Source organism: Callorhinus ursinus, unplaced genomic scaffold, assembly GCF_003265705.2.
Source record: "Callorhinus ursinus isolate GAN/ISIS: 27379988/994484 unplaced genomic scaffold, GSC_fseal_2.0 scaffold92, whole genome shotgun sequence".
NCBI classification, from domain to species: domain Eukaryota; kingdom Metazoa; phylum Chordata; class Mammalia; order Carnivora; family Otariidae; genus Callorhinus; species Callorhinus ursinus.
Window position 1 is genome coordinate 1,766,462 of NW_027397154.1, and position 25,416 is coordinate 1,791,877.

The following is a 25,416-nucleotide window of genomic DNA, read 5'->3' on the forward strand; positions in this document are numbered from 1 at the left end:
ACATCTGTGCAGAAATGTGCATAAAGTGCAAGTGTGTGACTTAATGAATTGTGGGGAAGCAGCCAATATCCGTAGCCACCTCCTTCCTCCCTAGATGTAATCCCCTCCTGGCTTTTATGCAGTGCCTACTACAGTTTTGCCTGGTTTGGGACTTCATGATGTGGAACCAGATAGGACCTATATGACTTCTTTCACTTGCTATCGTGTTTCGATAATTACCCACTTTATTGCATGTGATCACAGTTCTTTTTTTTTTTAAGATTTTATTTATTTATTTGACAGAGACACAGCGAGAGAGGGAACACAAGCAGGGGGAGTGGGAGAGGGAGAAGCAGGCTTCCCACGGAGCGGGGAGCCTGATGCGGGGCTCGATCCCAGGACTCTGGGATCATGACCTGAGCCGAAGGCAGACGCTTAACGACTGAGCCACCCAGGCGCCCCGTGATTACAGTTCTTTCACGTCTGCTGCTATAGAATATTCCATCATTGGCATATGCCACCCTTCACCCATTTTACTTTTCATGGACATTTGGGATGCTTCCAGGCTGGGAGCTGTTGTGAATAAGGTAACTGTGAACTCCATGTACATGTATCCAGGTCTGGAAGTGAAATTGCTGAATTGTAGGGTGTGTATATTCACACCTTCCTATGTAATGGGAAACTTGTTTCCTGTAGAGATCAGGAGCTGCTCCCACCTGGTCTGATCCGATGGTTAAGGTGCCTGTCTGAGGGAAGGGCAGTAAGTCTCTGTGGCCTTCCTGAGCATTTCCCCCATACAGTGAAATTGAGTATTGAGTCCTGTTTTGTAGGTTTGTCCATCTTTTCCATTTCTTCTTTGGACGTTCCTGGTCTTTCTATCCAGTGGTCTATTAGCTAACCAACCCTCTGAAGGTTACTATGTGGAGGATGTGAGGATGTATAACACCTGTTTCCTGCCTGGAGGAGAAGACTGTCAAGGCAGATACATAACCAAGTAACTCACAGCACTGTGATCTTTGTCGAGGGCCATTCTGCCCCACCAGGCTGTTAGTGGAGGATGCATATCCTCAGTGCTTAACACCTTACGTGGCACACACTTAGGGAAGTTCTGTTCAGTGACTGAGGCATTTTCGGAGGATGGTGAAAGTGCTCTAGTAGTGTATGTGCTGAGTCATGGAGAAGCACAAAATAAGGAATTACAAACTGCACCCACTCTCCAGCCCAGAGTGGGGTGAGACTTCCGTGGGAGGTAATATCTTGATCAAGACTGTTTCATCAGGAGTGGAAGAAGTACATTCTAGGCCAAGGAATAAATGTGCAAAGGCACAGAATGGAGAAAGAGCTCACGGCACTGGAAATGTGAAATTGGGATGATGCACCCTTGGAAGGTGGGGATGCTCGGAGGGGATGGTAGAGAAAGGGCGCCAGCTGGACCTCATGCTGGGAGGGGCCGCCTTGTGAATCTCACAGGCAATGGGGATGAAGTGCAGAGGAAACACAAAGTTCTCTTTGGGGAGGGGTGGGGACTGCCTATCACTAGAATTGATCTCTTGGACAAAACAGAGCAAGTGTATAAGCCTATCAGGAAAGCGTTGCCTTTCCCCCTCTGGATAAGTTCTCTCTTGGGAAGTCAAGGTGTAACTCGGGGGAGCCCAGGGGGTGATGCAGAGTGAGGCGTGGATTTATCAGCCCTTTAAGCCTCAGTTTCCACATCAGTCATGTGAGAATCATGCCTACCTTGCAGAGTGGGACCACGGAGGAGGTAATGCCTGGGAGGGACTTAACCGTTGCCTGGAGGAGGAACGTGCAGACCCTAAGTTGTGCCCATGCTGTTGTCGGGTTAAGTTCGTTGATAACGTGCCGGGAACGTGAATAAATGGTCCGCGGCGGGGACTAGTCATTTGCAGAGACCTGCCCCCACCCCCTTCCGCGAGGCCGCCACACTAGCGCTGGACCCCTAGGCAGAGGCCGGAGCCTCAGGCTGTTTCCGCAGAGCTGGGGCGCAGCGAGGCTTGCTTTCCTTCTACTTTGCCCCTTGTACTCCTGAGCACGGCAATGCACGCATTTATGGCTGCTTTCCTAAAGAAAGGCTATCTTGTCCCGCAAGGAAAAGATCAGGTTCGAATCTGCTGGCTCGGTTCAAACCCCTCCTCCCCGCTAAACTTTCCAAAGGGGAAGTCCTTCTGAAGAAACGAAAGTGAAATTGAACCAGGGCCATTTCTCCACCGGCCGCGCGCCCAAGCTGTTTACTGCGCTGCTGACCCCGGGGGCACCTGGCGTCTGCGCGTGGGGGGCGGCTGCGGGGGGGGCGGCCCACCTGGGGAGGGTCGCGCCTGGGTAGGGGGAGGGGAGGCGGTTCGCTAGCACCGCCCCAGGACATGCATCGGGGACGCCATGGACCCCAGGCAGGTAAGTCGGCTCGGCCTCGGCAGGCCAGACCTTGCTGGGCCAGCGCTCCTCTGACCCCTGCGTGCACTCGCGCTTGGGTCGGTGACAGGGTGCGTGGCGTGTTGTGTGCGCGCGCGGGGGGGGGTTGTGTGTGCGCGCGCGCCATATTCTAGGAATTTGCAGCCTGCCTGTGAATTCTGCAGAGCTGAGCAGTGTGGGGGAAGGGGCGCTTAAGGGGGGGATGCGCCGGGTCTGCGGGGCGCGGCCTGAGCCCAGGGCTAGGCGGCCCCCTCCCTCTCGGCGAGGGCCCAGAGTTAGCGCCTCCTGGGAAACATGCTTCAGTTTTATCCTTCCCTCTCTGCACCCTTTCCACTTTCTTTAGGCTTTTGAGAAATGAAAAATAGCCCTTCTTACCTGTAGGAGAAAATTTATACCCATCGCAGCTGTGTTCGTTATTGCTAAAAACTGGCAAAGCCCAAATGCCCTCCAACAGATGATCGATCAGATTAGCAAACTGCATAGCTCCATACAGTGTATGTGGCTAGGCCAGAAACGCGAGGAGCTCCTGATTCCACAAGTGGAACCTCACATCCACCACCCTACGCAGAGGAGGCTGGGCTCAGAAGACTGTGCGCTTCTGGGTCCCTTTACTTGACATTGTGGGAAGAACAAAGCTAGGGGGCCAGGAAGCAGATGGTGGCTGCCTGATGGTGGCTGCCTGATGGTGGCCCGACCCCGGGCCTGGGTGTCGGGGAAGGAGCTGATTGCAGAGTGCATGAGAACTTTCTGGGGAGATGGAAATGTTCTGTATCCTGATTGTGTAGTAGTTATAGGGCTGTATGTGACTCCATACAGTCAAAACTCATAGAATAATAAACTGAAAAGGATAAATTTTATGTCTGTAATTATACTTCCATTTTTTAAAGTTATATATATATTTTTCATTCCCCTCTTCCAAAGGATTAGGGACACCTGACCTGAAGGAAAGCATTTCTTCACACATACCAATATATGACCCTGTGGAGCCCATGTGGTACAGGTGGGGGCTCAGCTCTGGATCCTAAACACAGAGATTAGATGAAAGTGAAATGATGGGGTATGGCTGTGAAGTGGCTTGGGGATGTTGAGGGACTTAGGAAGGATCCCCATGGGCTGGTTGCCACAAGCTCGCTCTCACCATACAGAGCCTCTCCACATGGCTGTTCTCAAGCCATGCTTTGGCTTAGCTTTTAGAAGACTTAAGCGGGCATAAAGACAAAATAATCTCCCTGTAAATTTCCTTAAAATAACTATTGTAAACAAATACATGTGTATTTTCCTTCCTTCTTGTCTGTGTTCACTCCAGTGTGCACACACATGCACATAATGGTGAGACTTTGCTTTCTGTTTCCAAAATGCGCATAGAACCTATCTGTACTTCAACTTGCTTTTTTGTTGTTATTTAATTCAACATTGTATCATTCCTAGACTTTCTCCAGGTGGATATGAATAGATCCTAACACATTGTTTAAAAAAAAAAAAAGTACCGTTCCATAGCATGAATGTGTCATAATTTACGGGTGCCTTTTCTATAGACATTCAAATATTTTGCAGATTTTAGCCAAGTAGCAGCAGTTTAAATCTAGCATTTAGCTAGATGGACTCTAACTGCTTTGTAAAATAATTGTTCTACCAAGGTCACTCCAACAGCTAATGGGAAAATCCCTGAAGTCCCCATAATTCAGCTGTGAGCTGGGCACTCACTCTCTGTGACCGCATAACGCTTTGGTCCCTAGCAGTATGGTAGGAGGCAGGGCAGTGTGCAGCAGGAGGAACAACAAAGAGACGGGGTTGACCCTCTAGGGACGGCTTGTTGCTGCAATCACTAATTCAACAAATGTTGGTTCAGGATCAACTTGATGCCAGGTGCTATCTTCAGTGCTAGGGGTGCAGGGATAACTGAGACCTAGTCCTCGCCCCCCCGCCCCCCGGGAGCTCGCCGTGAAGTCGGCTGTGTCCCCACCGCATCAGTACTTGATGGAGAGTATCGGGAGTGGAGGCTTGAGTATCATTTCTGGAGCACTTAATATTGGTAATCACCTTGCAGATACACCACAATTTGTATGCGCCAGTAAAAAAAACGCAGTGGTGTGACCAAAGGTAAAGTAAGTGGTATAATAGGAGTTGAGGGGGGGGGCTCAAGGAGAGGAAACTTCCATGGGCTGTGAGTCAGAAGTCTCCGGAAGAAGGTGGCATTTAAGGAGAACTCGAAGGAAAGGGTGAGACTTGTAACGGGGCCAGTGGAGAGACCAGCAGGCCCACTGGGTTGGAATGTAGGGGTACAAAGATCAAGGCTTCGTGGCAGCCTCGTGAGAAGTAATTAGGGGCTGGAGCTGGAAAAAGACACATTTATGAGAAACTACGGGCTGGGGGTAGACAAGATGGCACTTAGCAGCTACCCTAGTAGATGTGGGAGGTGAGGAAGGAAGGCAGGCAGCAAAGCTGGCTCAGGTTTCTACCCCTAATAACCGCGGGGAGAACAATGCTGTCAACAGTCGTAGGAACAGCAGAAGGGGCTGGGTTGAGGAAAAATGTTAATCTGGTTCAGAATATGTGGTGTTTGAAGTAGGGCAGGGTGGACAGACTGTCTAGGCATTTGGAAATTCAAGTCTTAGCTTTACAAGGTGGTGGCTGGGGGTAATAGATTGGAACACTGTTGTTTCTTAAGAGGGCTAATTTAGGTAGGGGGGCGTGAAACCAGCCTGGGGGAGGAAGAAGAGGCCCTTAGACAAAACCTTAGGGACTGATTCTACCTAAGAGTAGAAGAAAGGGACATGGAGAGACAGCGGAAGAGAAGGGGCAGGAGACCGTGGGAGGGGCGTTGGTAAAGAAGAGCCTCCATCCACAGGGAGCCAGTGTGTGTTTGTGAAACTGGATTGGCCACCAGGCGGGACACTGAATCCAAGTTCAGGAGGAGCAGGTTACCCTGCCAGCACCTTGTGGAAGCCTCGGTGTGGGAAGAGGGGGCAGGGCCCATGGGTAGAGGAGGGAACTGGCCGTGAGCCCCGGGCTGATTGAGGATGTGTGTGAGGCCAGAATGAGGAAGCCTGGGGAGCCGCTGACCACAGCCACGGCTGGGCCCTTGTGCGCCGGCCCTACAGGAGTCCGGGGCGGAAGCTGTAGACACACAGGGAAGTTGCCACCGGAAGAGAGCGGGACTCGGCAAACTCAGCCCCCAGACCCAGGGTTGCCCATGTCGTGTGCACCTGCCTTAGAGGCCCAACTGGTCCTTTCCTGGGAGAGCGTTTCCGGGTTTGAGGAGCGAGGGTGCCGTGAGCATGACGAGCCACGTGCTAAAATCCCTGGTGCTGACGGGCTGTGGGGGAGAGAAGGCTGGTTATTGAAGGCAGGGCATAGCTGCCCACAGGTCACTGGGGCTTTCAGGGTGCTCAGACAGGAGGGACAAGCAGGAGGAAATGTCGTTTCTAGATGTCGCCCCCCAGGTCCCTTAAATACCTCCTGCCACCTCTCCCATCCGGTGGACAGCACCTGGGACAGGATGAGCTGGCCCGTGTGGGTAGGGGACACAGGTGTGCAGTGTTCTGGGAGGTGTGACCGTTCGGGGCCGCCTGTGTCCCGGGGGACAGGATTCTGAAGGGCAGGAGGCAGAAGCAGCTGTGGGGAGGCAGCGCAGGGACTCGGGGGGATGGGACTGAAGTGCCCAGGAATGGGCCCCGCCAGCGCCACACATCCGGGGGAGCCTGGGGGGTTCGGGCAGAGGTGCCCGGTGTCTCTTCCAAACCTGAGCACCACACTGAAGTGTGAGGACAGTGTGTCTTTCCTTTCCTAGGGAAACCATCCTGCCCCCCAAACCATTCTGGGCCTCCCGGGGTGGCAGTGGCGAGCAGAGGAAGCTGTGAGGTCCCCAGGCGGGAAGGTGCCCCCGTTGCCACCTTGAAGGGCTGGGGCTCCAGGTCATCCAGCCCACGTGCATTTTGTTCTCGCCATCCAAATGGTAGATTTGAGACGGGGGTCCTGCCCAGGCCCCTTCTTGATCCCGGGACGCCACTGGCATTTTTAGGTTATTCTGGTTTTGCTTTAAAAACAAAATAAGTATTTCTTTATCTTTATCTTAAAAGGGTACTTACTTTGGGAAGTGGGAGGATTCATTCCCCCTAAAATCCTGTCAAAGGGGAGAGAATGTACTAGGGTGGCGGGAAAGGCCCTCCTGAGGCGTCAGCGCCCCATGTGCCCCTGGCGGCTCCGCGTGCGCCGCCTTCCGCTCCCTCACTCTTCCCTGTGGCGGCCCCCGGGCCGTACTGGGCGGGGGGCGGCCTTGCTGGGTCACATGCCCGGCCCTCCCTCACCCCTCCCCCCATCGGGAGGCAGGTGCGGCCCCCCAGGCAGAGAGAAGGGGCGGGCTCACTGCCGAGGTCCTCATTCGCTTCCCTTTCCATCTTGTCTTCTGCAGGGGTGTTCGCTCGGCCGATACCACCCCCATCCGTTTCAAGGCTATGAGCACAGCAAGCTCAGACACCGACAGCCAGGGCCAGGATCTGCCCCGGATCGTTTCCAGCTCCAGCAGATAGAGTTTCTCAGGGGGCTGCTCCCTGAAGCGCCCCTGCCTGGGAAGCGGACGCCATCACTGCCACCATTCGTCTCTGGACTTGGGCCACAGTTTCCACGACCACCTGCCAGGAGCAGGGAACTGGGGACTTGGGGTGGCCCCAGGGGCGTGCCTCCCAGAAGTCAGGTGCTCCAGAGAGGGTCCCCGCGTCCTGCCCCCCACGGCAGGACCCTGCCGTGGAGAGGGGTCGACAGGCTGTCCTCACATTTCCAGGAGCTAGGTATCAGCCAGGGCCAGGAAGAGAGGGTCTTGGAGCTCTTCCTGCAGGAGCTTGGGGAAGGGAAGGCTGCCACAGCACATGATCTGGCCAGGAGGCTCAGAGTCCCGAAGAAGGAAGTCAATCGAGTTTTATATTCTCTGGAGAAGAAGGGCCAGCTGCATCAGGAGGCAGGAACGCCCCCTCTGTGGAGAGTCGCCGTGCAGGCTGGGAGCCAGCACAGCCAAGTAGCCAGCGCCCCCGGCCGTGGCCGGGAAACGCCCGCCTCACAGCCCAGTTTGGACATTGAAGACAGACACTCAGAGTCTGGCTCGGAAGCTCCTCCCGACCCTTCTGACATGGCTGAGATCAAGGAGAAAGTCTGTGACTACCTGTTCAGCGTGTGCGGCGCCTCTGCCCTGAATGTGGCCAAGAATATCGGCCTCACCAGGGCCCGCGATGTGAACGCCGTGCTGATGGAGCTGGAAAGGCAGGGTGACGTGTACCGGCAGGGCACCACTCCTCCCGTGTGGTATCTGACTGACAAGAAACGGGAGCGGGTCCAAATGAAGAGAAACGCAGCCCTGGGCCCCGAGGCCATCCCAGCTGCCGTCCCCGAGACTGGAGGAGACGCGGTGCTCCCCTCCCGTCACCCGGCCGCGCCGGACGCCTCGGACAGTGTGGCAGCCGCAGAAGTGCAGAATGGGCAGGAGCCAGTCCTAAAGTTGGAAAACCGGCAGGGGACTGCGCCAGAGCCAGTAAAACTGAAGCCACCTGCCCACGACAACGGCCCCTCGAGAACAGGGTATGTTGACTTTGAAAATGGCCAGTGGGCCACCGACGACATCCCAGATGACTTGAATAGCATCCACGCGGCACCAGGTGAGTTTCGCGCCATCATGGAGATGCCCTCCTTCTACAGTCACGGCTGGCCGCGTTGCTCGCCCTACAAGAAACTGACTGAGTGTCAGCTCAAGAACCCCATCAGCGGGCTGCTCGAGTATGCCCAGTTCGCCAGTCAGACCTGTGAGTTCAACCTGCTAGAGCAGAGCGGACCACCCCATGAGCCTCGGTAAGAGACCGCCTGGGAGCCGGACCCACCCCCACCCCAGAGCAGCGTGTGGCAGCCCCCGCCTCTTCCCTTTGCTTCTCTGGCTTCTGGTTAAATCGCCCCTGTCAGCCCTGCCTCCTGGGCTGGAGCAGGAAATGCAGGCCTCGCACCAGCCAGAGTTCCCGCCGAGCCGAGGGGGAGCCTGACGCTCTGGCTGGAAGGCAGCTTCTTTGGCCGTGCCTCAGTGTCACGGGAGGTCATGAAGCCGGGACTCCCCTCCCCCCTTCCGTGGGTGGAGCTCCCCAGGGAGGTGCAGGAGCAGGTGGGGCAGGCCAGGCCGTGCAGCCTCCTGCTCAGCTCCTGCTGGGACGGGGTAGTGTCGGGGTGGGCGGCCCACCTGTGAGAGGTGGCGGTTCTAGGGTCACACACCTCTTCTGCACTTGCTCTGGTTCCTGAGCTGTGAATCAGAAAGTTCCTTGCTCAGGCTGCTGGCCAGACAAGGGAGAGGGGTGGGCCCAGATGAGGCTGCTGCCGGGGGCAGAGACCGTGCAGCGCCCCGCAGAGCAGGCCGGGGGTGGGGGTGCGGGGAGTGAGTTCCACTGCCCTTTACCTTAGCCGCGGGCTGGTTCCCAAGGCCATGGTCCCAGCTGTGACCCTCACTCCTCACGTCGACTGTCTCTGTGACAGGGAGGCGTTGCAGGAGGGCTGTTGAGACGGGTGTGTGTGTCCGAAGGCCGGCGGGGCCAGGACTGGTCCGTGTCTGGGACAGAGGCTGGGTGGCCGTCGGGCCCTCTTTTCCCTCCCCGCCCCCCCGAACTGGGGGAGAGCGGTGGGTTTTGCAGTTAACCTTTCTTTGGACTCCAGCTGTAAGAAACGTTGGTGCCATACTCAAATATTTCAAAAGACCCAGGAAATAAGAAATTTGACCTACCTTTCTAAATCGAAATCCCAGATTGAGCAAAGAGCCAAACAGATTTGAAAACTTGAGCACAGGAGGTCCAAGCTAAGTCCGGAGGCCTGGAACAGAGGCTTTTTGGTTTTCTACATTACCAGGGAGACGCCTTTCGCGTCAGGCTCCGGACACGTGGAGCCGTAGAGTGAGCCAGACCCAGCCGTAGCGCGCTGGGTCTCTGGCGGAGGCTGGGGAAAGGAGCAGGCCCCGGGGAGCGGCAGGTGCCCGATCCCTGTAGGCCGGTGGGAGTGTGAGGCTGTGCGGGAAGGAGCCTTCGCCGACTCGGGGACCCATCCTAGAGGTGGCCGGTCGGCCGCAGCTGCTTCAGAACGAAGGCCGTGGGTGGCTGCAGTGGTGGTTTTAGCTCATCGTGTTTCGTACAGGCTCTCTCTTGACTCATTGTGAAGGGAGGGCGGGTCTCCCCTGAGCTGTGCTCACTCCAGTGAGCTCTGGGGAGAGCCGCTGGCTGCTTTGTTTCTGGAAGGTGGGAGGCTGAGATCCCAAAGGGACAAGAGCCCCTCCGTGTAGCAGGAGGCTCCAGGGTGCAGGGCCCCGGGGGCCGCTGGGCAGGGACAGCCGGCCTGCACTCACACATCTACTCCCTTCCCGTCAAGATTCAAATTCCAAGTCGTCATTGGTGGTCGAGAGTTCCCCCCCGCTGAAGCCGGCAGCAAGAAGGTGGCCAAGCAGGACGCAGCCCTCAAAGCCATGACCATCCTGCTGGAGGAAGCGAAAGCCAAGGACAGCGGAAGACCGGAAGAACCATATGATCCCACAGAGAAGGGGTCGGAGAAGGTAGGCATCCTGCCCTCTGCGGGCCCCGCGCTCTGCCCACGTCGCTGTAGCAGCGTCTGACCGACCCCCGCAGGCGGTCTGAGTGCCAGCAGCCGAGTCCGTGGCTCAGAGGCCGCATCCCCCTCCCGCCGCTGCCCCTCTTGGCCATGCTCCCCTACCCTCACACCCAGCACCTCTGCTTGCCCGCCTCCCAGCCCAACTGGAGTACAGACCTCCAGGCTGGAAAGCGACCTTAAAGCTGGCCGAGTCCAAGCACCGTTGTTGGCAGATAAGAAACGAGACCCAGACCGTCTCAATAACGTGCCCGGAAACTCTCCCTTTGGAACGTTAGCCCCTCGCATGTGGCTAACCCATCGCCGCTCCGCCGGGACGCGCCAGCCCGTGGTTTCTCAGCCGTTTCTCGTCTCTCGTTTTCTCCAGATGGCAGAGTCCCAGCCCAGCACCCCTTCCGCAGCATCCTTGTTTTCTGGGAAGAACCCCGTCACGACCCTGCTTGAGTGTGTGCACAAGCTGGGGAGCTCCTGTGAATTCCGTCTCCTGTCCAGAGAAGGCCCTGCCCATGACCCCAAGTACATCTCGTGTCATGTATCTCTGCTGAGGTTTTCTCCAAAGAGAGAGAAATTCTCCTGCTTGCCTCCCGAGAGGCGGCCCATTACCCCACTGAGCAGTCCGCCTGTTTTCAGTACGGACAGTGGGGAGCCACGAGGCGTGCCCGCTGCTGTGGAGCAGTCAGTCTGGGATTGGGAACTCCGAGGGCGAAGTGGGGACTGAGCGCTAGGGAGACGCTCGGCCTGACGGTTGCCAGTGGTGGGTCTGAAAGGCATAGATCTGGGCGTACCTGAGGCTCCACACACCTACACGTTCCGGAGGGGGTTCCCGGAGGAGGCACAGCCAGCTCGGTGCTCACGTGCCCCTTAGGGTCAGCCAGGCTGAGAGAGGCCGGGGGCAGGAGGAGGGCCCAGGGCACCGACTCGTCGAGGCAGAGGGGCCGCGTGGGCCAAGGCCCAGAGGCAATGTGTGCAAGGACCCACCAGCTCATAGAGGACGGCCCGGCGGGAGGGGGTCTCTGCCGTCAGTGCCGCTTTAACCCGGCTCCTCCCCTCTCCTGCCAGGTTCCAGTACTGTGTCGCCATGGGAGCCCACACTTTCCCCACCGCGAGCGCCCCCAGCAAGAAGGTGGCAAAGCAGATGGCTGCAGAGGAGGCCATGAAGGCTCTGCACGGAGAGGCCACCAGCTCGGCGCCTTCCGATACCCAGGTGGGCCGTCCTAGCGGCCGTGCAGCTCAGCATTGCCCCTGTGTCCCTCAGAGTTTCCGTAGGTGCTTATGGTTCCTCTTTGTGTGGCTGATTCTCCTTCAGCCTGGGGGCACGAACACAGAATCCTTCGATAACCTGGAGTCTGGGATGCCCAACAAGGTCAGGAGGATCGGCGAGCTCGTCAGATACCTGAACACCAACCCTGTGGGCGGCCTGCTAGAGTACGCCCGCTCCCACGGCTTCGCGGCCGAGTTCAAGTTGGTCGACCAGTCCGGCCCTCCGCACGAGCCCAAGTGAGTGTCCTAGCCCTGCGGCAGCCACACGCCCCGGGGCGGGGAGAGGACGGTGCCGGGGTCGGGGCCCGCAGGAACAGGTCCGGCCCTGGAAGACCCACAGTCTGGAGAGTACAGTCATTCCTACAGCAAGTATGCTCCTTTTCATTGTTTTTGGTTAATTTAATTTTTAAAGGAATATGTGCATAGAAAATCATTCAGGCCAGCTTAAAAAGGATGCAGGGAAAAGTCTCCTTTCTCCCTCAGGCTGATAGTTTCCTTCCTCAGACTTACACACTATTACTAGCTTCTTGAGTACTTCTTGAAATTTCCATGCACTTATTAGTACATTTTCTTTGTTTTGCTTTTTAAACAAAAATAAGTATAAATCCTGTCTTCTGTCCTACACCTGCCTCCTTACCAGTGCATCTTAGAGGTCATTGCACGTCTCAGATGCACACACCGATCATATTCCTTTCTGTAGCTACGTATTTCTATACGTTTTCTGAAGCTTTTTTTTCTTTTTTTTAACGTAAGCTCTGCACCCAGGGTGGGACTTGTCATGGGCCTGAGACCAGGAGTCCCACGCTCCGTGGACTGAGCCGGCCGGGCGCCACCCACAGCTGCATATTCCACTGAATAGATGCTTATAATTTTAGAGTTTTATCGAGCAAGAGATATAAAGGTCTTTCCTAAAACAGCCGCCCCTGTACCCACCACCTAGTTTAGGAAAGAGAACATTGCTCTTGATGTTATAGCCCCCACTTTGCATTACTGATCTAATCAATTTGCCGCGACGTCTGGGTCAGATGCGGTCTTGCTCCTGGAAGCAGTCTTCATGCTCTGTCTGCTCTCCGGGGCAGACATCTTCAGGAGGGGCATTTCTGGGCGATAGGTCACATACAGTTTTTAAGGGTTTTGTTTTTTGCGTAGATAATATAGCTCCTTAAAATGAAACACAAGACTCTGGTCCTCACCCCTCCCTCCCCCACGGCCCAGCTCTCCCTTCCTCACACCCTGACATATGCCAACACGCGGTAACTTCACAGCCCCGTGCATCCTTCCAGAGCATCTTCATGTAAGCGTGGGCTGAGCTGGTGTGTTTCTCCACTTGCGACGCGGACGTGGCCGTGCGCACTGACACCCGGCTTGCTGTTCATACGTAACAGGAGCATCCCATTCTGCTCTTTGTTGGAAGGTGCTCCGTAGTTCCCCAGGGCACTGACCTGGGCTGCCCACCAGCCCCTAGAGACCGATATACCAGCACTGAACGCTGTTTTCACTTCTTGCCTTTTTTCATAAAAGCAAAAATCCTCTTCAGATTTCTTTTGGTTGGTGGAAACAGGTACTTACGTAGGTCTTTAGTAAAGGGGGAGTGGTGTAACATGAACTTTGGAAACGGGATATCTGAATCAAATTTTTATCTTTGCCATTCTAAAATGTGAGAAATGATGTCTTTGTGCCATGCAAAGATTAGTCTGTGTTAGGATGTTTGTTATTATTATTTACCAGATAATAATGACAAAACTCAGAATCCTCTCCAGAGATTCCAAAAAGGCTTTTCGTAAAATTTAGCATTCATTCAGATTAAAAAACCAAGCTGTTAATAAAGTAGAAATTATTGAGTACCTGCTTAATAGCAGGTACTCAATGTATGTCTGAAGCCAAAAGCCAGGCACTTATTCCATGTTGAACTGGGAGCTGTTCACAGCAAGGTCGGGACACATGGATGCCCAGGTCCACGTTATTTTGAGGCACGCTAGCACCACGAGCTCAGGCCACCCATTAAGACAGAGGCGGGGAGAGGAAGCTTCTGTTACGTGCGGATGGATGATGTGATTGTGTACCTGAGGTATGCATGAGAGGCGGGAAGAAATACCAGAGACAGAGGGGAAGTCAGGAAAGCAGGGAATTGTGAACTAACCTGCAAACGCCGGGAACTTTTCTGTGTGCGGCAGTAAGCAATTCGAAGATGTAGTAGGAGAAAGTAGCCTGTTTGCAGCAGCAGCTAAACAGATAAAAGACCTGCGCACATTCCGAGCAGGAGACATGCAGGCTCTGATAACTCTGTGATCAGATAGAAAACACAATTTAATGACTGCAGCTGTCCCCAGATTAGTGTTTACGTTTCACACGATCCTACTAAAGACACTGGTAGGATTGGCTTCTTTATTTTAGACCTGGAAGACCTGAGTCCCAGGTTCGTATGAAAAATCCCATGTGGGGGGTGCCTGGGCGGCTCAGTTGTTGAGCATCTGCCTTCGGCTCAGGTCATGATCCCGGGGTCCTGGGATCGAGTCCCTCATCGGGCTCCCTGCTCAGCGGGGAGCCTGCTTCTCCCTCTCCCACTCCCCCTGCTTGTGCTCACTCTCTCTGACAAATAAAATCTTTGCAAAGGGAAAAAAAAAGAAAAATCCATGTGGGAGAATAGCCAGAAAGTTCTGAAAGAGGCATGGGCCGCACGGCCGTGGCGCGTTGACCAGTGGGCGGGACAGCGGAGGGTGCGGCCCCCAGAGCCCCTCACAGCAGACGCAGAGGCAGGCGAGGCTTCAGGTCGGGGGTGGCTGGCCCCCTGCATCTCAATAAGACATCGCTGGGTGTCTGTCTCCTTGCTAACGTCTGATTTCATTGTCAGGGACTTAAATATAAACTAGGGGCGCCTGGCTGGCTCAGGCAGAGGAGCGTGTGACTCTTGATCTCGGTGTTGTGGATTCAAGCCCCATGTTGAGTGTAGAGATTGCTTAAAAATAAAATCTTAAAAATACATAAAATCATAAAATCTCTAGATAAAAGCAGGGATTTTTGCTTGAGAATTTTGGAGGGGCACAGCCTTTCCAATCAAGACATAAAATCATAAAGAAAAAAGACAGAGGTGTGGCTGTCAGGAGAATCGGTGTGTCTTAGAAGAACCACCTGAGGCTAAAACACTAGGGCCAATTTTCTTAAAAGTAAGGGGTTCTTTTCCAATGAGAGGTGTGTGAGTTAAATGTACACGTCGTCAGTGTGCTCCCAGCGTCCGCCAAGTCTCATCCCGAGCCTTAGGCCCAGGGTGGAGAGCAGCACCCTCACCGCGGGGGCGCCCCCGTGCTGTTTGTCACGGACAGCCTGAGATGGTCTGCACCTCTGCCGCCTGCAGACTGTTGAGTCGCAGTGCCCGCCCAGCACGGAGCGGCACTCAGCCCGTGAGAGCAAAGCTGGCCGACAGCGCGGGGCCAGAAATCTGGTCCCGGTGTTTGCTTCTGGGAATGAGGGACACTTACTCCCCTCGTATACCTAACGATTTGAATGTTTACTTGTGTCGTATCCTACTGCTCAATTTTAAAAGGTGGTTAAAGGAGAAGAGCTCACAAAATAGTGTCTTATTTTAAACTCGTCTCCATAGTCCGTGACGTTACTCATGTTCGCATGCATCTGTTACTGCTCCCGTGTATGAACTACCCATCTGTGCCCTTGTCCGTCCTTCCTTTGGCTTTGGCTTAACTCACGGGAGAACATGACCGCAATGAGGAGGGAATTGAGACCTCTGGCCCGGGGCCCCGGGAAAGGCCCTCCTGCCCCTGCGCTGGCGCTGGCTCGCGCGGGGCCTGCCTTTTGCACCCGGCAGCCTTCCCCTGCCGTCACCCTCGCTCTTCACACTTGCCTTTTGTCCGGCCTCCTCTTTTGCTTGCGTGAAACCCGCCCTTGGACTTCCCGAGACTCGTGCAGAATTTAAGAACTTACCGTGAAGCAGGGGGAGGGCGTGAAGACTCCTGAGCGCCTCAGGGAGGGGGCCCCAGGGGTGCAGGCAGGAGGGCCGCCATAACGTCTGTGGCGGGAGAACACGGCTTCCCTCTGTCAGCCCTTCTCTCGGCCCTTCTGGGCGACCTTACTGGAAGGCGCCAGCGGGCGGAGGGAGGGTGGGGACACAGCTGGCCTCGCTTCGACTGGGCCTGTCGAGTCTGACCTGCCCCAGGGCGAGCTCTTGGGTTTCGCCCCTCATGCTCTTTCCCCCATGTCCGCAGGTGACCTCACTGTCCACCCAGTAGCTCCTGCCAGCAACCTGGTGTGGGTCATTGTGTCCACCCCCTTCACCTCCTTCAGGTGGGCCAGCCTCAGGCCCTGCGTCCTAGACGTCCCGCTCTCCAGCGCCCCCCTCCTGCCTCTGGCAGCCGAGCCTCTTCTCCCCTCTAAACGGCTCTCCCTCCTTTGCTCATTCATTGAGAGACCGTTTCTGGACCCCATTCCGTTTGTTTGGACAGGAGCCAGATTTGGACCAGTAATCACATAGGGAGACGTAAGGTCTCCTATCTCGTGCATGTTACAAAGAGCTCGAGGTACATGGTGGGTTGAGAATCTGCTGGGCGTGGCCTGACTTCGTAAGACTTCGTAAGGCGCCTCGGCCTGGGGACAGTCAAGAGAAAGCCCGAGGTTCTGGGAAGGGGCTGGTTCACCCCAGGCCTGCGGTGGGAGGGAGCAGAGCGGGCAAAGGGCGCCGAAAGCCCTCCCAGGGCCAGTCTCTTGCTCCCACCGCCCACGGCCCTCCTCCCCAGCATGTTCACTACTCTGTTTTTGTACTGAATTCTCTTTCCCAGTCTAAGCCGTTTTAGACCCTGCTCTCTTTATGTAGACTTCCACCAAAATCCCCTCTCCTTACTCGAAACCGATGATCTTCCATCGCGCTTAATTGAGAAAAGCAATGACGATATGACAGATGCCTTATCGTTCCATCGCCAAACCTGCGGGTCTGCATCTGCTTTGTTGTGTGGCCCACCCAGCCCCCCGTGCCCTGGATCCCCTTCCACGCACCACCTCCCTCCCTCACCCCTGCAAGCTGCAGCCAGTCAGCAGGCTCCACAGCGGTGTGAAGCACCCGGCAGGCATCTCCCCGCCGCCCTGCGCCTTCCGCCACCTCACCTCCTCCTGTCTTTAGTGTCTTTGCTTCCCTAACTCACTGTCCCCAGCGGTCCAGGGAAAGGCAAACCACGGGCCTCCTACGGTTACCAAGTAAGGGAGTGCAGCTGGCGAGTACCCTAGAGCCCAGTGCAGCCTTGGGGGTCCCGGCGTATGTCCTACAGCCTGCACCAAGTACGGAGTGCCATATCCACGGACACACCTCCTTCCACTGCGCTTTGCTTGTTGCAGCTTTGCGGGTACCGGCTTTTTACAGAGGACTGCCAGTCGCAAACCTGCGTCGGGCCATTTCTCCAACAGCATTTGCTCACTCTGTGTCTCTGGGTCTCATTTCAGTGATTCCCACAATATCTAAAATTTCCTGTTATTATATTTAGTGATCGGTGATTACAACTTGCTGAAAGCTCAAATGACGGTTAGCGGGTTTTTTTTTTTTTAGATATTTTATTAAGTACTTTTTAATTAAGGTATGTATACTGTTTTTAGACCTAATGCTGTTGTACACCTAAGAGACTCAGTATAGTATAAACATGACTTTTATGTGCACTGGAAAACCAGAAAATTTATTTTATCTTGCTTTACTGCAATATTGGCTTTATTGTGGTGGTCTGGGACTGAGCCCATGATGTCTCTGAGGTGAGCCTGCATATATATATTTGTGTGTGTGTGTGTGTATCTTTGTGCATAGAATTCATATTCTTTCCAAACACATGGAACAGGCATGAGATTCTCCTGAGTCTCAGGCAAAGGTCCTGCCCGGTTTGGCCCCCACTGCTTTCCAGCATCTTTCATGCCATGTCCCCCTCCTTCACGGACCTTCCGTTAGCCCACCGGCCCGCACACACCTGCTGGCACAGGGAGGCATGCGCTGCTGAGGATAAGCAAGGAGGAGTGGGAAGCTCAGTGTGGTTGAACATACAGATTGATTCCTTTTACTGCCTGAGCCGATGAATCTCGGTAACAAAGCCATATCTGCAGGTGGATTATCCAGAGCTGGCTTCGCCCACCAGCAGTTTAGGATGTGACTGGGAGCCAGGATTCTTGAAACCTTGGCTGGTGGATGCCCCGTCACGCTCTCCCGTCCGTGTCCTGGGCTGTCCTCCCTCCCACGCCCCGCACAGCTCACGTGCCCAGGATGCACTCCCCTCGCCTCACCATGGCCATCCCGAGGCTTCCAGGAATGAAAGCTTAGGTCCCTTGTCTACAGCAGACCGTGACGTTCTGACCGCTCCAGGGTGCGTCTGGGCCAGTCAGGAAGTGAATGAGGAAACAGGATCCAGCACTTCAGCCTTAGGGTGTTGAATGGTAGCGATTCGAGTTGGGAGAGCATGTCCCTCTCGGTTCTGCTTGAGTTATGAAGGGAAGTGCCCATCTGGCTATTTCTCTAAGCCCCGTCCAGGCCGAGCTCCCCTCACAATGCAGGCGGCCGTGGCGCCTCGTCGGCGTTCAGTGACACCGTGCTGTCACTCGGCTCTGGGCCCCCTTCGATCTATGGCAGGGGGCTCCTAGTGTTCACACGAAGTGTCCCCTCTGCGTGTGCTTGCGTTTGAGCAGAGCCGGGTTAGAGAAGAGTGTGCAGCAGGGGGCAGACAAGGGGCATCTCCCGGGGCGAGTCCCCGGAGCCTGAGCCTGGGAAGCAGCTGTGTCCGGTCAGGCGCTTGCCCTTACCCCCTGCTTCTCATCCCAAAGGTTCGTTTACCAGGCAAAAGTCGGGGGCCGCTGGTTCCCGGCCGTCTGCGCGCACAGCAAGAAGCAAGGCAAGCAGGAGGCGGCAGATGCGGCCCTCCGCGTCTTGGTCGGGGAGAACGAGAAGATGGAGCGCATGGGCTTCACAGAGGTAACCCCAGCGGCGGGGGCCGGTCTCAGAAGCCCTGTGGCCTCCTCTCAAGGCCCCAGAAGCACAGCCAAAGACCGTTAAGACGTCTGCTCTTGGTGCGCTGTCTTTGTGGGGTCCTGCTCACTCCTCTTTGGGTGGAGCTGGCTCTTAACTTGCTCTCCTGTGACGTAGTCCTGGGCTTTCGTTGGCGCCTCAGTGACACGCAGAGCCAGGCCAGCACGTGCGAGAGGGAGAGGCGGCTCAGCCGAGGGCGCTCGGCCCGGCCCCACGCGGCGGCCCTGACGCAGCCTTGTACCCGCAGCTTCCCCTCACCGGCAGCACCTTCCACGACCAGATCGCCATGCTGAGCCACCGCTGCTTCAACGCGCTCACCAACAGCTTCCAGCCCTCCCTGCTCGGCCGCAAGATCCTGGCCGCCGTCATCATGAAGAAGGCCTCCGACGACCTGGGGGTGGTGGTCAGCCTGGGGACAGGTCAGCGAGGCCCTCCTCTGGGGCTGCGTGGGCACGCCTGAGGCCGGAGCCCAGGCTCTTCCGTGGCTCTCGTGGCCGCCATCTGCGCGCATGGACGGGGAAGGGGCGCGGGAGGCGGGGGCGGTACTTGAGGCTGGCCCCGTCCTCGGCCCCTCACGACCCACCTCTGTGGGGGCGCCTGGGCTCAGGTCGTGATCTCAGGGTCCCGATGTCCGGGTGGTGGGATCCAGCGCCTGCGATCTGGGATCGGGCTCCGCGCTCAGCGGGGACTCTGCTGGTCCCTCCCCCTGCCCCTAACCCTACTCGCACTCCCCTTATCTCTGAAAAAAAAAAAAAAGAAAAAGCCAAACAGCCTCTATCCTGTTTGTCATCACTTCCCTGGGAAAGATCACATTTGTTTTCAACACCTTCCAGGGAACCGCTGTGTGAAGGGGGACTCCCTCAGCTTGAAGGGGGAGACGGTCAACGACTGCCATGCAGAGATCATCTCACGGAGAGGCTTCATCAGGTGGGGGAGCGCGGGGGCCCCGTGAGCCTGTCGCACGCCTGACGCCTCCGGGACTCGGGCCGCAGAGCCTCCTGTCCGCAGCCGGCCCTCTTCCCTCCAACTTTCTCAAAAACGCACCAGAATCTCTCGGGCCTCAGGGTTGTAGGGGCGCAGAACCCATCCGTGTGTATCTGAGGACCGAGGAAGCCCCCTGCTGGCCCCTGCTCTGCCCTCCAGCTCACTGGTCTTTATCAGGTCAAGGCGCAGAAACAAAAGTGACCTGAGAGGCTGGCTTGCTTCCCAAGGTGTCGAGGCCTCTGGTGGAGGGTCCCCCACCTCTTCTGCATGAGAAACCGCAGAAGCCTGCACGTCTAGGGCTTTTCCCTACTTGGGGCCGGGTCACAGAAGGCGCTGTGGCTCTAGCCAGAGTTCCCCTTGTAGGTTCCTCTACAGCGAGCTAATGAAATACAACCCCCAGACCGCGAAGGAGAGCATATTTGAGCCTGCGAAGGGAGGAGAAAAGCTCCAAATCAAGAAGACCGTGTCATTCCATCTGTACATCAGGTCTGTCTGGTGTCTGCTGCCACATGAGCGGGCCTGCCAGGCCCCAGGGTTGGGTACCCGAAGGCCGTCCTGGCCCATCAGTCAGAGCCGTTCCGTGGGCCACACTCAGCTCAGCAGCCTGCGGGAGGCTGTGGGGAAAGCCCCTTGCCTCCACCACATCTGGCTGTTCTCGAGCCCCGGGGAACTGGGGGGGCCCCCTGCACAGGTGAGCTTCCACGGTCGCCCTGTTCTGCAGCACGGCCCCGTGTGGGGATGGCGCCCTCTTTGACAAGTCCTGCAGTGACCGTGCCGTGGAGAGCTCAGATTCCCGCCACTACCCCGTCTTTGAGAATCCCAAACAAGGCAAGCTGCGCACCAAGGTGGAGAATGGTGAGTGACACATGCCCTCCATCTTGCCCATGGGAAGGCTCTGCAGAGCCCCGGGCCCATCAGGTTGCTGCTGTTCGCTGCTGGGAGGGGGTGTAGGAAGGCCAAGATCCCACTTGGCACCGGGTAGTCGGGGGGACCTGCGAGTCAGCCAGGAGGCAGAGGTACCTGCCTAGAGCTCAGGGCAGAGAGCGTGGCTAGAGACAGAAGTGTGGGAGTCAGTTTCCCATCATTGATCTTTGCGGCCAGGGGGTGGGTGGGACCACTTGGGGTTGGGGGGAGCAGAAGGGATGCGGGACCAAGTCGCAAGGAGTGACAGAGGTGGGCACCAAGTGTGCGGCTCCCTCCCATCCGCCGGCTCCTCCTCGTCCAGGGCCCTTTGTGGGGGGGCTCACCTCACACCCACCCCCCTGCCCTCAGGCCAGGTCACCTCGCTGGTCAAAACCCACATCGCTCCGGGGCACGTCCCCAAGAGAACAGAGACTAGTGCACGCTTGCTCGTAACAGCAAAGAAGTGGGGACCGCCCCAGGGTCTGCCCACTGGTGAATGAACCAAACGGGGTCTGTCCACACGGTGCAGTCACACTCAGCCTTAAAAGGGGTATGGCTCTGGCACCTGTTACAACACAGATGAGCCTCAAAAAGCAGCCAGTTGCTAAAGGTCCCACGTTCCGTGTCTCCATTTATATGAAACGTAGGGAATATAGAGCAGGCAGCCCTGTAGAGACAAAAAGTGGATTCGTGGTTGCCTGGGGTCCAGGCTGGGAAGGTTGGCGGATGTAGGGACGCTTCTTCTGAGGGTGATGAAAGGTTCTAAACTTGACTGTGGGGAGGGTTGAACATCCTGTGAATATACTAAAAACCATCAAACTGCACGCTTTAGATGGGTGAATTATATCTCAATAAAGCTGTTACGGGAAACAGCGGAACAGGCTCTGTAGCGGTTTCCCACCGCACTTCACACACGCACATGGCTCAGGCCCACTGGCTCTTTGTCCGCAACCTGGACAACCCAGCCTCTCGCTGCCCCAGGGCCCTGGTTTGTGCTGTTCTCCGTGCCTGAAACTCTTACTCAGCTGTTGCTTCTCCTTGGTGTCTTTGCTACCCTGGCAGTTCCGTCCCTGGAGGCCCCCCGCCATCTGCCGCCATCGGTCCCTCGGGCTTTGAGCCCTGTTGCCGTTCGGAGCTCTTGTGTCCATATTGCTTTGCTTGCTTACTGGCGGTCTGTCCCTTGCTGCCCCCTCACGCCCACGAACGTTCCAGGAGCACAAGGATCTTCTGGTTTGCTTGCCATTGTTCCAGCACCGAGTAGAGTGCCCACACATAGTAGGTGCTGTGGAATCTGTGAAGAATAACTGTGCGCAGCCTTGGCCCAATGTGAGGAGTGTAAAGGCCACGCCGGGGAGTGGCCTGGCCCAGGGGCCCCCGTGGCTCTGACCCAAGTCCCTCCACAGGGGAAGGCACAATCCCAGTGGAGTCCAGTGACATTGTGCCCACGTGGGACGGCATTCGGCTCGGGGAGAGACTCCGCACCATGTCCTGCAGTGACAAGATCCTGCGCTGGAATGTGCTCGGCTTGCAGGGCGCGCTGTTGACGCACTTCCTGCAGCCTGTGTACCTCAAGTCTGTGACGCTGGGTAAGGGTGCCCGCATCCGCACAGGCCTCACTGCCCACCCTGCTGGGGTGGGAGGCATGTCTTCTCACCACAGGTCCCAGAAAGACTGTGGCTTCCAGTGGTGGGGTCTGGGCTTCCTGGTCAGACGGTACCCCTCCCCCACCCCCAAGCCCGAAATGTCGTGCCTGTGGCTCTGGGGCTGTGTGCCCTGCACACCCACCGTCCGCGAGGCCTGCTGCCTCTGTCCCACCACCCCCCTCGCACCTCCACGTCCCCCACCCCCCCGGCGCCTCCACCTCGCGGCAGCACCAAGGACAAACAGGTGCGCACCTCCGTTTCCTGCACAGGTTACCTTTTCAGCCAAGGGCATCTGACTCGCGCCATCTGCTGCCGTGTGACAAGAGATGGGAGTGCCTTCGAGGACGGACTGCGGCCCCCCTTCATTGTCAACCACCCCAAGGTGCTGTGGCCCCTCCACCTTTCCGTTGACGGTCTTTCGGTCGCTGGCCATGGGCAGGGGAGGGGCCTCCACGGGTGTCCCGGGAGCTGGGCCTTTTGTCTTCGTGGACGCCAAGGGCCTTCTTAGTCTGGGCCCCATTTGAATCGAGCTGGGGTTAGTATGACCAGAGTCCTCGCCCCACAGAATTCTAGCTGCGGGCAAAGATCACGAGCCATGCCCTCTCCCCTGGGGGCCCCAGGGCCTTCTGGAAGGTCTCCATCTTTCCCCTGTGGCTCCCGGGACCCCTAGGTGGGCCGAGTCAGCGTGTACGACTCCAAGAGGCAGTCGGGGAAGACGAAGGAGACAAGCGTCAACTGGTGCCTGGCAGACGGCTACGACCTGGAAATCCTGGACGGGACCAGGGGCGCTGTGGACGGGTGAGGCGCCGGCCCGCCTGCAAGCCCCCACGCCCCCCGCCCGGGCGCCCCGGGACCCCCACCGCACCCCCAGCCCTGCCGAGGAGCCGCTCCTCTGCGACCCCCACCGCACCCCGTGCACCCCTGCCCAGGTTCCCCGCCTTCTCTGTTCCTGGGGAGTAACAAGCACCTTTGTTCCTCCAGGCCGCGGAACGAATTGTCCCGGGTCTCCAAAAAGAACATTTTTCTCCTGTTTAAGAAGCTCTGCTCCTTCCGGTACCGCAGGGATCTGCTTCGACTCTCATACGGCGAGGCGAAGAAAGCTGCCCGAGAGTACGAGATAGCCAAGAACTACTTCAAGAAAGGCCTGAGGGACATGGGTTACGGGGACTGGATCAGCAAGCCTCAGGAGGAGAAGAACTTCTACCTCTGCCCTGTGTGAGGGGCCAGGGCCTGGGGGGCGACAAGGGGCCGCGGCTCTCCTCGTCACGTCAGTCTGCAGGTGTTCCTTTCCTTTTTCTTTTTCTTTGTTTGGTGGAAGCACGTTGGTGACACTGGGAATGGTGGGTCGTGTGCCCTGCGTCTGCCAGGGGCCAGGCCCGCCCACCCGCCCCTGCCCTCTCCACCAGGAGGGAGGCACGTCGGCCCCTCCTGCCCACCGTGCAAGGCCCTCCCGCTCAGCCCCACTTTGGTTTCCACGTCCTCGCCTCGCGTTTGCCACACCAGCCTCTCGCTGTCTGGGTCAGGCCGATCTGCGCCGAGTCCTGTCAGGGCTGGAGGTTTCGTTGGCAGACTCTGCAGGCCCCTCCGTCTTCCTCTGCCCTTTTGCAATTCCCTCCTTATGATTGTTAAGTTTCTCCTTTTCCTCCAAGAAGGTAAAAGGTGACCTTCAAGAATTCGGTGAAACAGGTATGAAGACAGGAGTTTACAAGCGCCGTCAGTTCATCACCGGGCCGGGTGCCATTGGCATCCGCAGGTGGCGCTCGGTGACCTTCCGGGTCTTGCACTTTAGCCAGCGGGGGGGGGGTGGGGTGCAGCTGGGCGGCAGGGAGGGCTGGCTGAGGGCTGGCCGAGGGCTGGCCGAGGGCTCGCACCCACAGGAGCAAAACCCTGGGGGGTGACACCGACCGCCCCCACGTGCAGACCGGCCTCGCGGTACCGCGCACCTGCTGTCCTCCAGAAGCGTTCCTGGGGATTTGTCCTGCCGGCGGGGCGCAGAGGGGCCGCAGACCCCAACCCCCGGGTGGGAGAGGTCCTGCACCACAAGTCCTCTGTTCAGGTAAAATCAGGACTGAGAGGAAGAGGGCAGAACAATCATGTCGGGTCGGATCACGGCACCGCGCGGTATCTTTCTCATGACCGTGACCAGGGAAAGCTGACCAAGGCATGGGGACCTTAGGAGTTTTTAAAAATGTCGTAATGTTGATTCTTAACTGCTACGGAGAACCTATACTTGCACAGATTTTAAAATCAGACCTAATTTTTCATTTATCCAAGTGCTTTTGTCTGCCGGGGAGTTTCAGAAGGGCAGGCCCCAGGCCTGTCAGGGAGTCTTTGCAGGCTTGATGCCCGACAGTAGTTGAAACCGAGTTGAGGTGGGTCCCCTGTCCACACCTCAGGCTAGCCTCTCTGGAGCCCGGCTCTACGGCCGCACCAGCCAGACCTGAGCCCGCCTCCAGGTGACGCCTCTGTCTCTGCCCGCCGGCGCTCCAGGCCAGGCCCACAGACGATTGTCCCCCTTCCCTCGCGCCCCCCTCCCTACTGCCGAGGCAGCCCTGTCTGGACCCCTCTTCTGCAGTAGGTACACTCACACTCACACTTTGGTTCTGGTGGCTACTATTCCTCTGTGCTATTGACCAAAATTAAAAAAAACAACACCCAAGTTTTTTTGAAGTATACTAAAGATGTCTTTGTGGAATAGCCAGTTGTCCCACGGAGCCGGTCGGGACACAGTGCCTGCCTTCTGGGGGGGAGGGGCCCGGCCCCACTGAGCGCACCTGCCAGAGGCGTGTGGGGCCGGCCTCCCAGGAGGCAGCTGGAGGGTCTCGCCTGCTGACCCCGAGGAACGTTCAGACCCTCTGCTCCATCTTGGGCGTTAGAATCTCCAGCAGAGCTGTGACTGGGAGCCCAGGGGCCCTCCACACAGCAGATCCCCGCTCGCCCCAAGGTCAGATGAGACACACCGGCTCCTGCTGTAGGAAGGGGGCTCGGCTGCGCCCCCCAGGAATGGAGGGGCAGAGCTCCCTCCCACAGTGCTCTACTTTCTTGTCCAATCTTTGTTTTTAGTAACCAGGATGCCCTTCTTCCTTTTTTAAAATGATCTTTGTAGTTGATTTGTCTGAACTGTGGCCATTGTGCATCCTCTGAATAATCACTTGTGAAAATTGTCGCTGCTCGAAGCTATTTCCTTTACTCACGTTGAGCGACTGTTGGTTTGGGTCCTGGTGCGACCCCAAGAGGGGACGGGAAGAACCCAAACACAGACTTGGCGCCACCGCGGCTGCACTCCAGTCTACGATTCCGCTTTGATGTGTCCCTCGATAACCGTGACTAACAATATACATTCCTCATAAATAAAGAGAATCTGAATTGTTAGAAAGTCTCCAGTCTTGGCTTCGCGGGGGAGGGAGGGCAGAGGGGGCCGCGGGCCTGCGGTTTCTCACCTGCCGCGGGCTGCACACCCCCAGCACCCCAGCAGAGCCCAGGGCTCCGCGCCTCGTCCTGGCACCCTGTCCTCGGAGACCGCGTCCCAACGCGCAGGCGTCACTTGCGCAGCCCCCCGCCCCCCGCCCCGGCAGCGCCCGCGGCCGCAGGTGCTCTGCCTGCTGGGAA

The 25,416-nt window shown here is 57.1% G+C and overlaps 1 protein-coding gene across 4 annotated transcripts; it reads left to right on the plus strand.

Moving 5' to 3' along the window:
* The first annotated feature begins 1,265 nt into the window (after nt 1-1,265).
* On the plus strand, nt 1,266-25,183 carry ADAR (adenosine deaminase RNA specific). 4 transcript variants are annotated; one of them, XM_073888601.1, is made up of 16 exons: nt 1,282-1,367; nt 6,818-7,974; nt 8,092-8,241; nt 9,787-9,967; nt 10,388-10,536; nt 11,080-11,224; nt 11,327-11,517; nt 18,076-18,223; nt 18,525-18,696; nt 19,111-19,204; nt 19,625-19,747; nt 19,983-20,116; nt 21,568-21,750; nt 22,077-22,189; nt 22,478-22,605; nt 22,789-25,183. In XM_073888601.1, the coding sequence occupies exons 1-16, from the start codon at nt 1,293-1,295 to the stop codon at nt 23,024-23,026; spliced, it is 3,381 nt and encodes a 1,126-aa protein (XP_073744702.1). In that variant the 5' UTR covers nt 1,282-1,292; the 3' UTR covers nt 23,027-25,183. The 4 variants fall into 4 exon arrangements, with proteins under 4 accessions (XP_025714755.1, XP_073744702.1, XP_025714754.2 ...); XM_025858969.2 differs by having other exon boundaries at nt 1,338-1,367; nt 6,818-8,241; XM_025858971.2 differs by lacking the exon at nt 1,282-1,367 and adding an exon at nt 2,237-2,388 and having other exon boundaries at nt 6,818-8,241.
* The last annotated feature ends 233 nt before the right edge of the window (nt 25,184-25,416 follow it).

What these genes read in the sequence shown, in the direction of transcription:
- ADAR (XM_025858969.2), top strand. An exon ending in CGGCGCCTTCCGATACCCAG is followed by an intron (nt 11,225 to 11,326) that starts GTGGGCCGTCCT and finishes ATTCTCCTTCAG; the next exon opens with CCTGGGGGCACGAACACAGA. An exon ending in GGTGGTCAGCCTGGGGACAG is followed by an intron (nt 18,697 to 19,110) that starts GTCAGCGAGGCC and finishes AACACCTTCCAG; the next exon opens with GGAACCGCTGTGTGAAGGGG.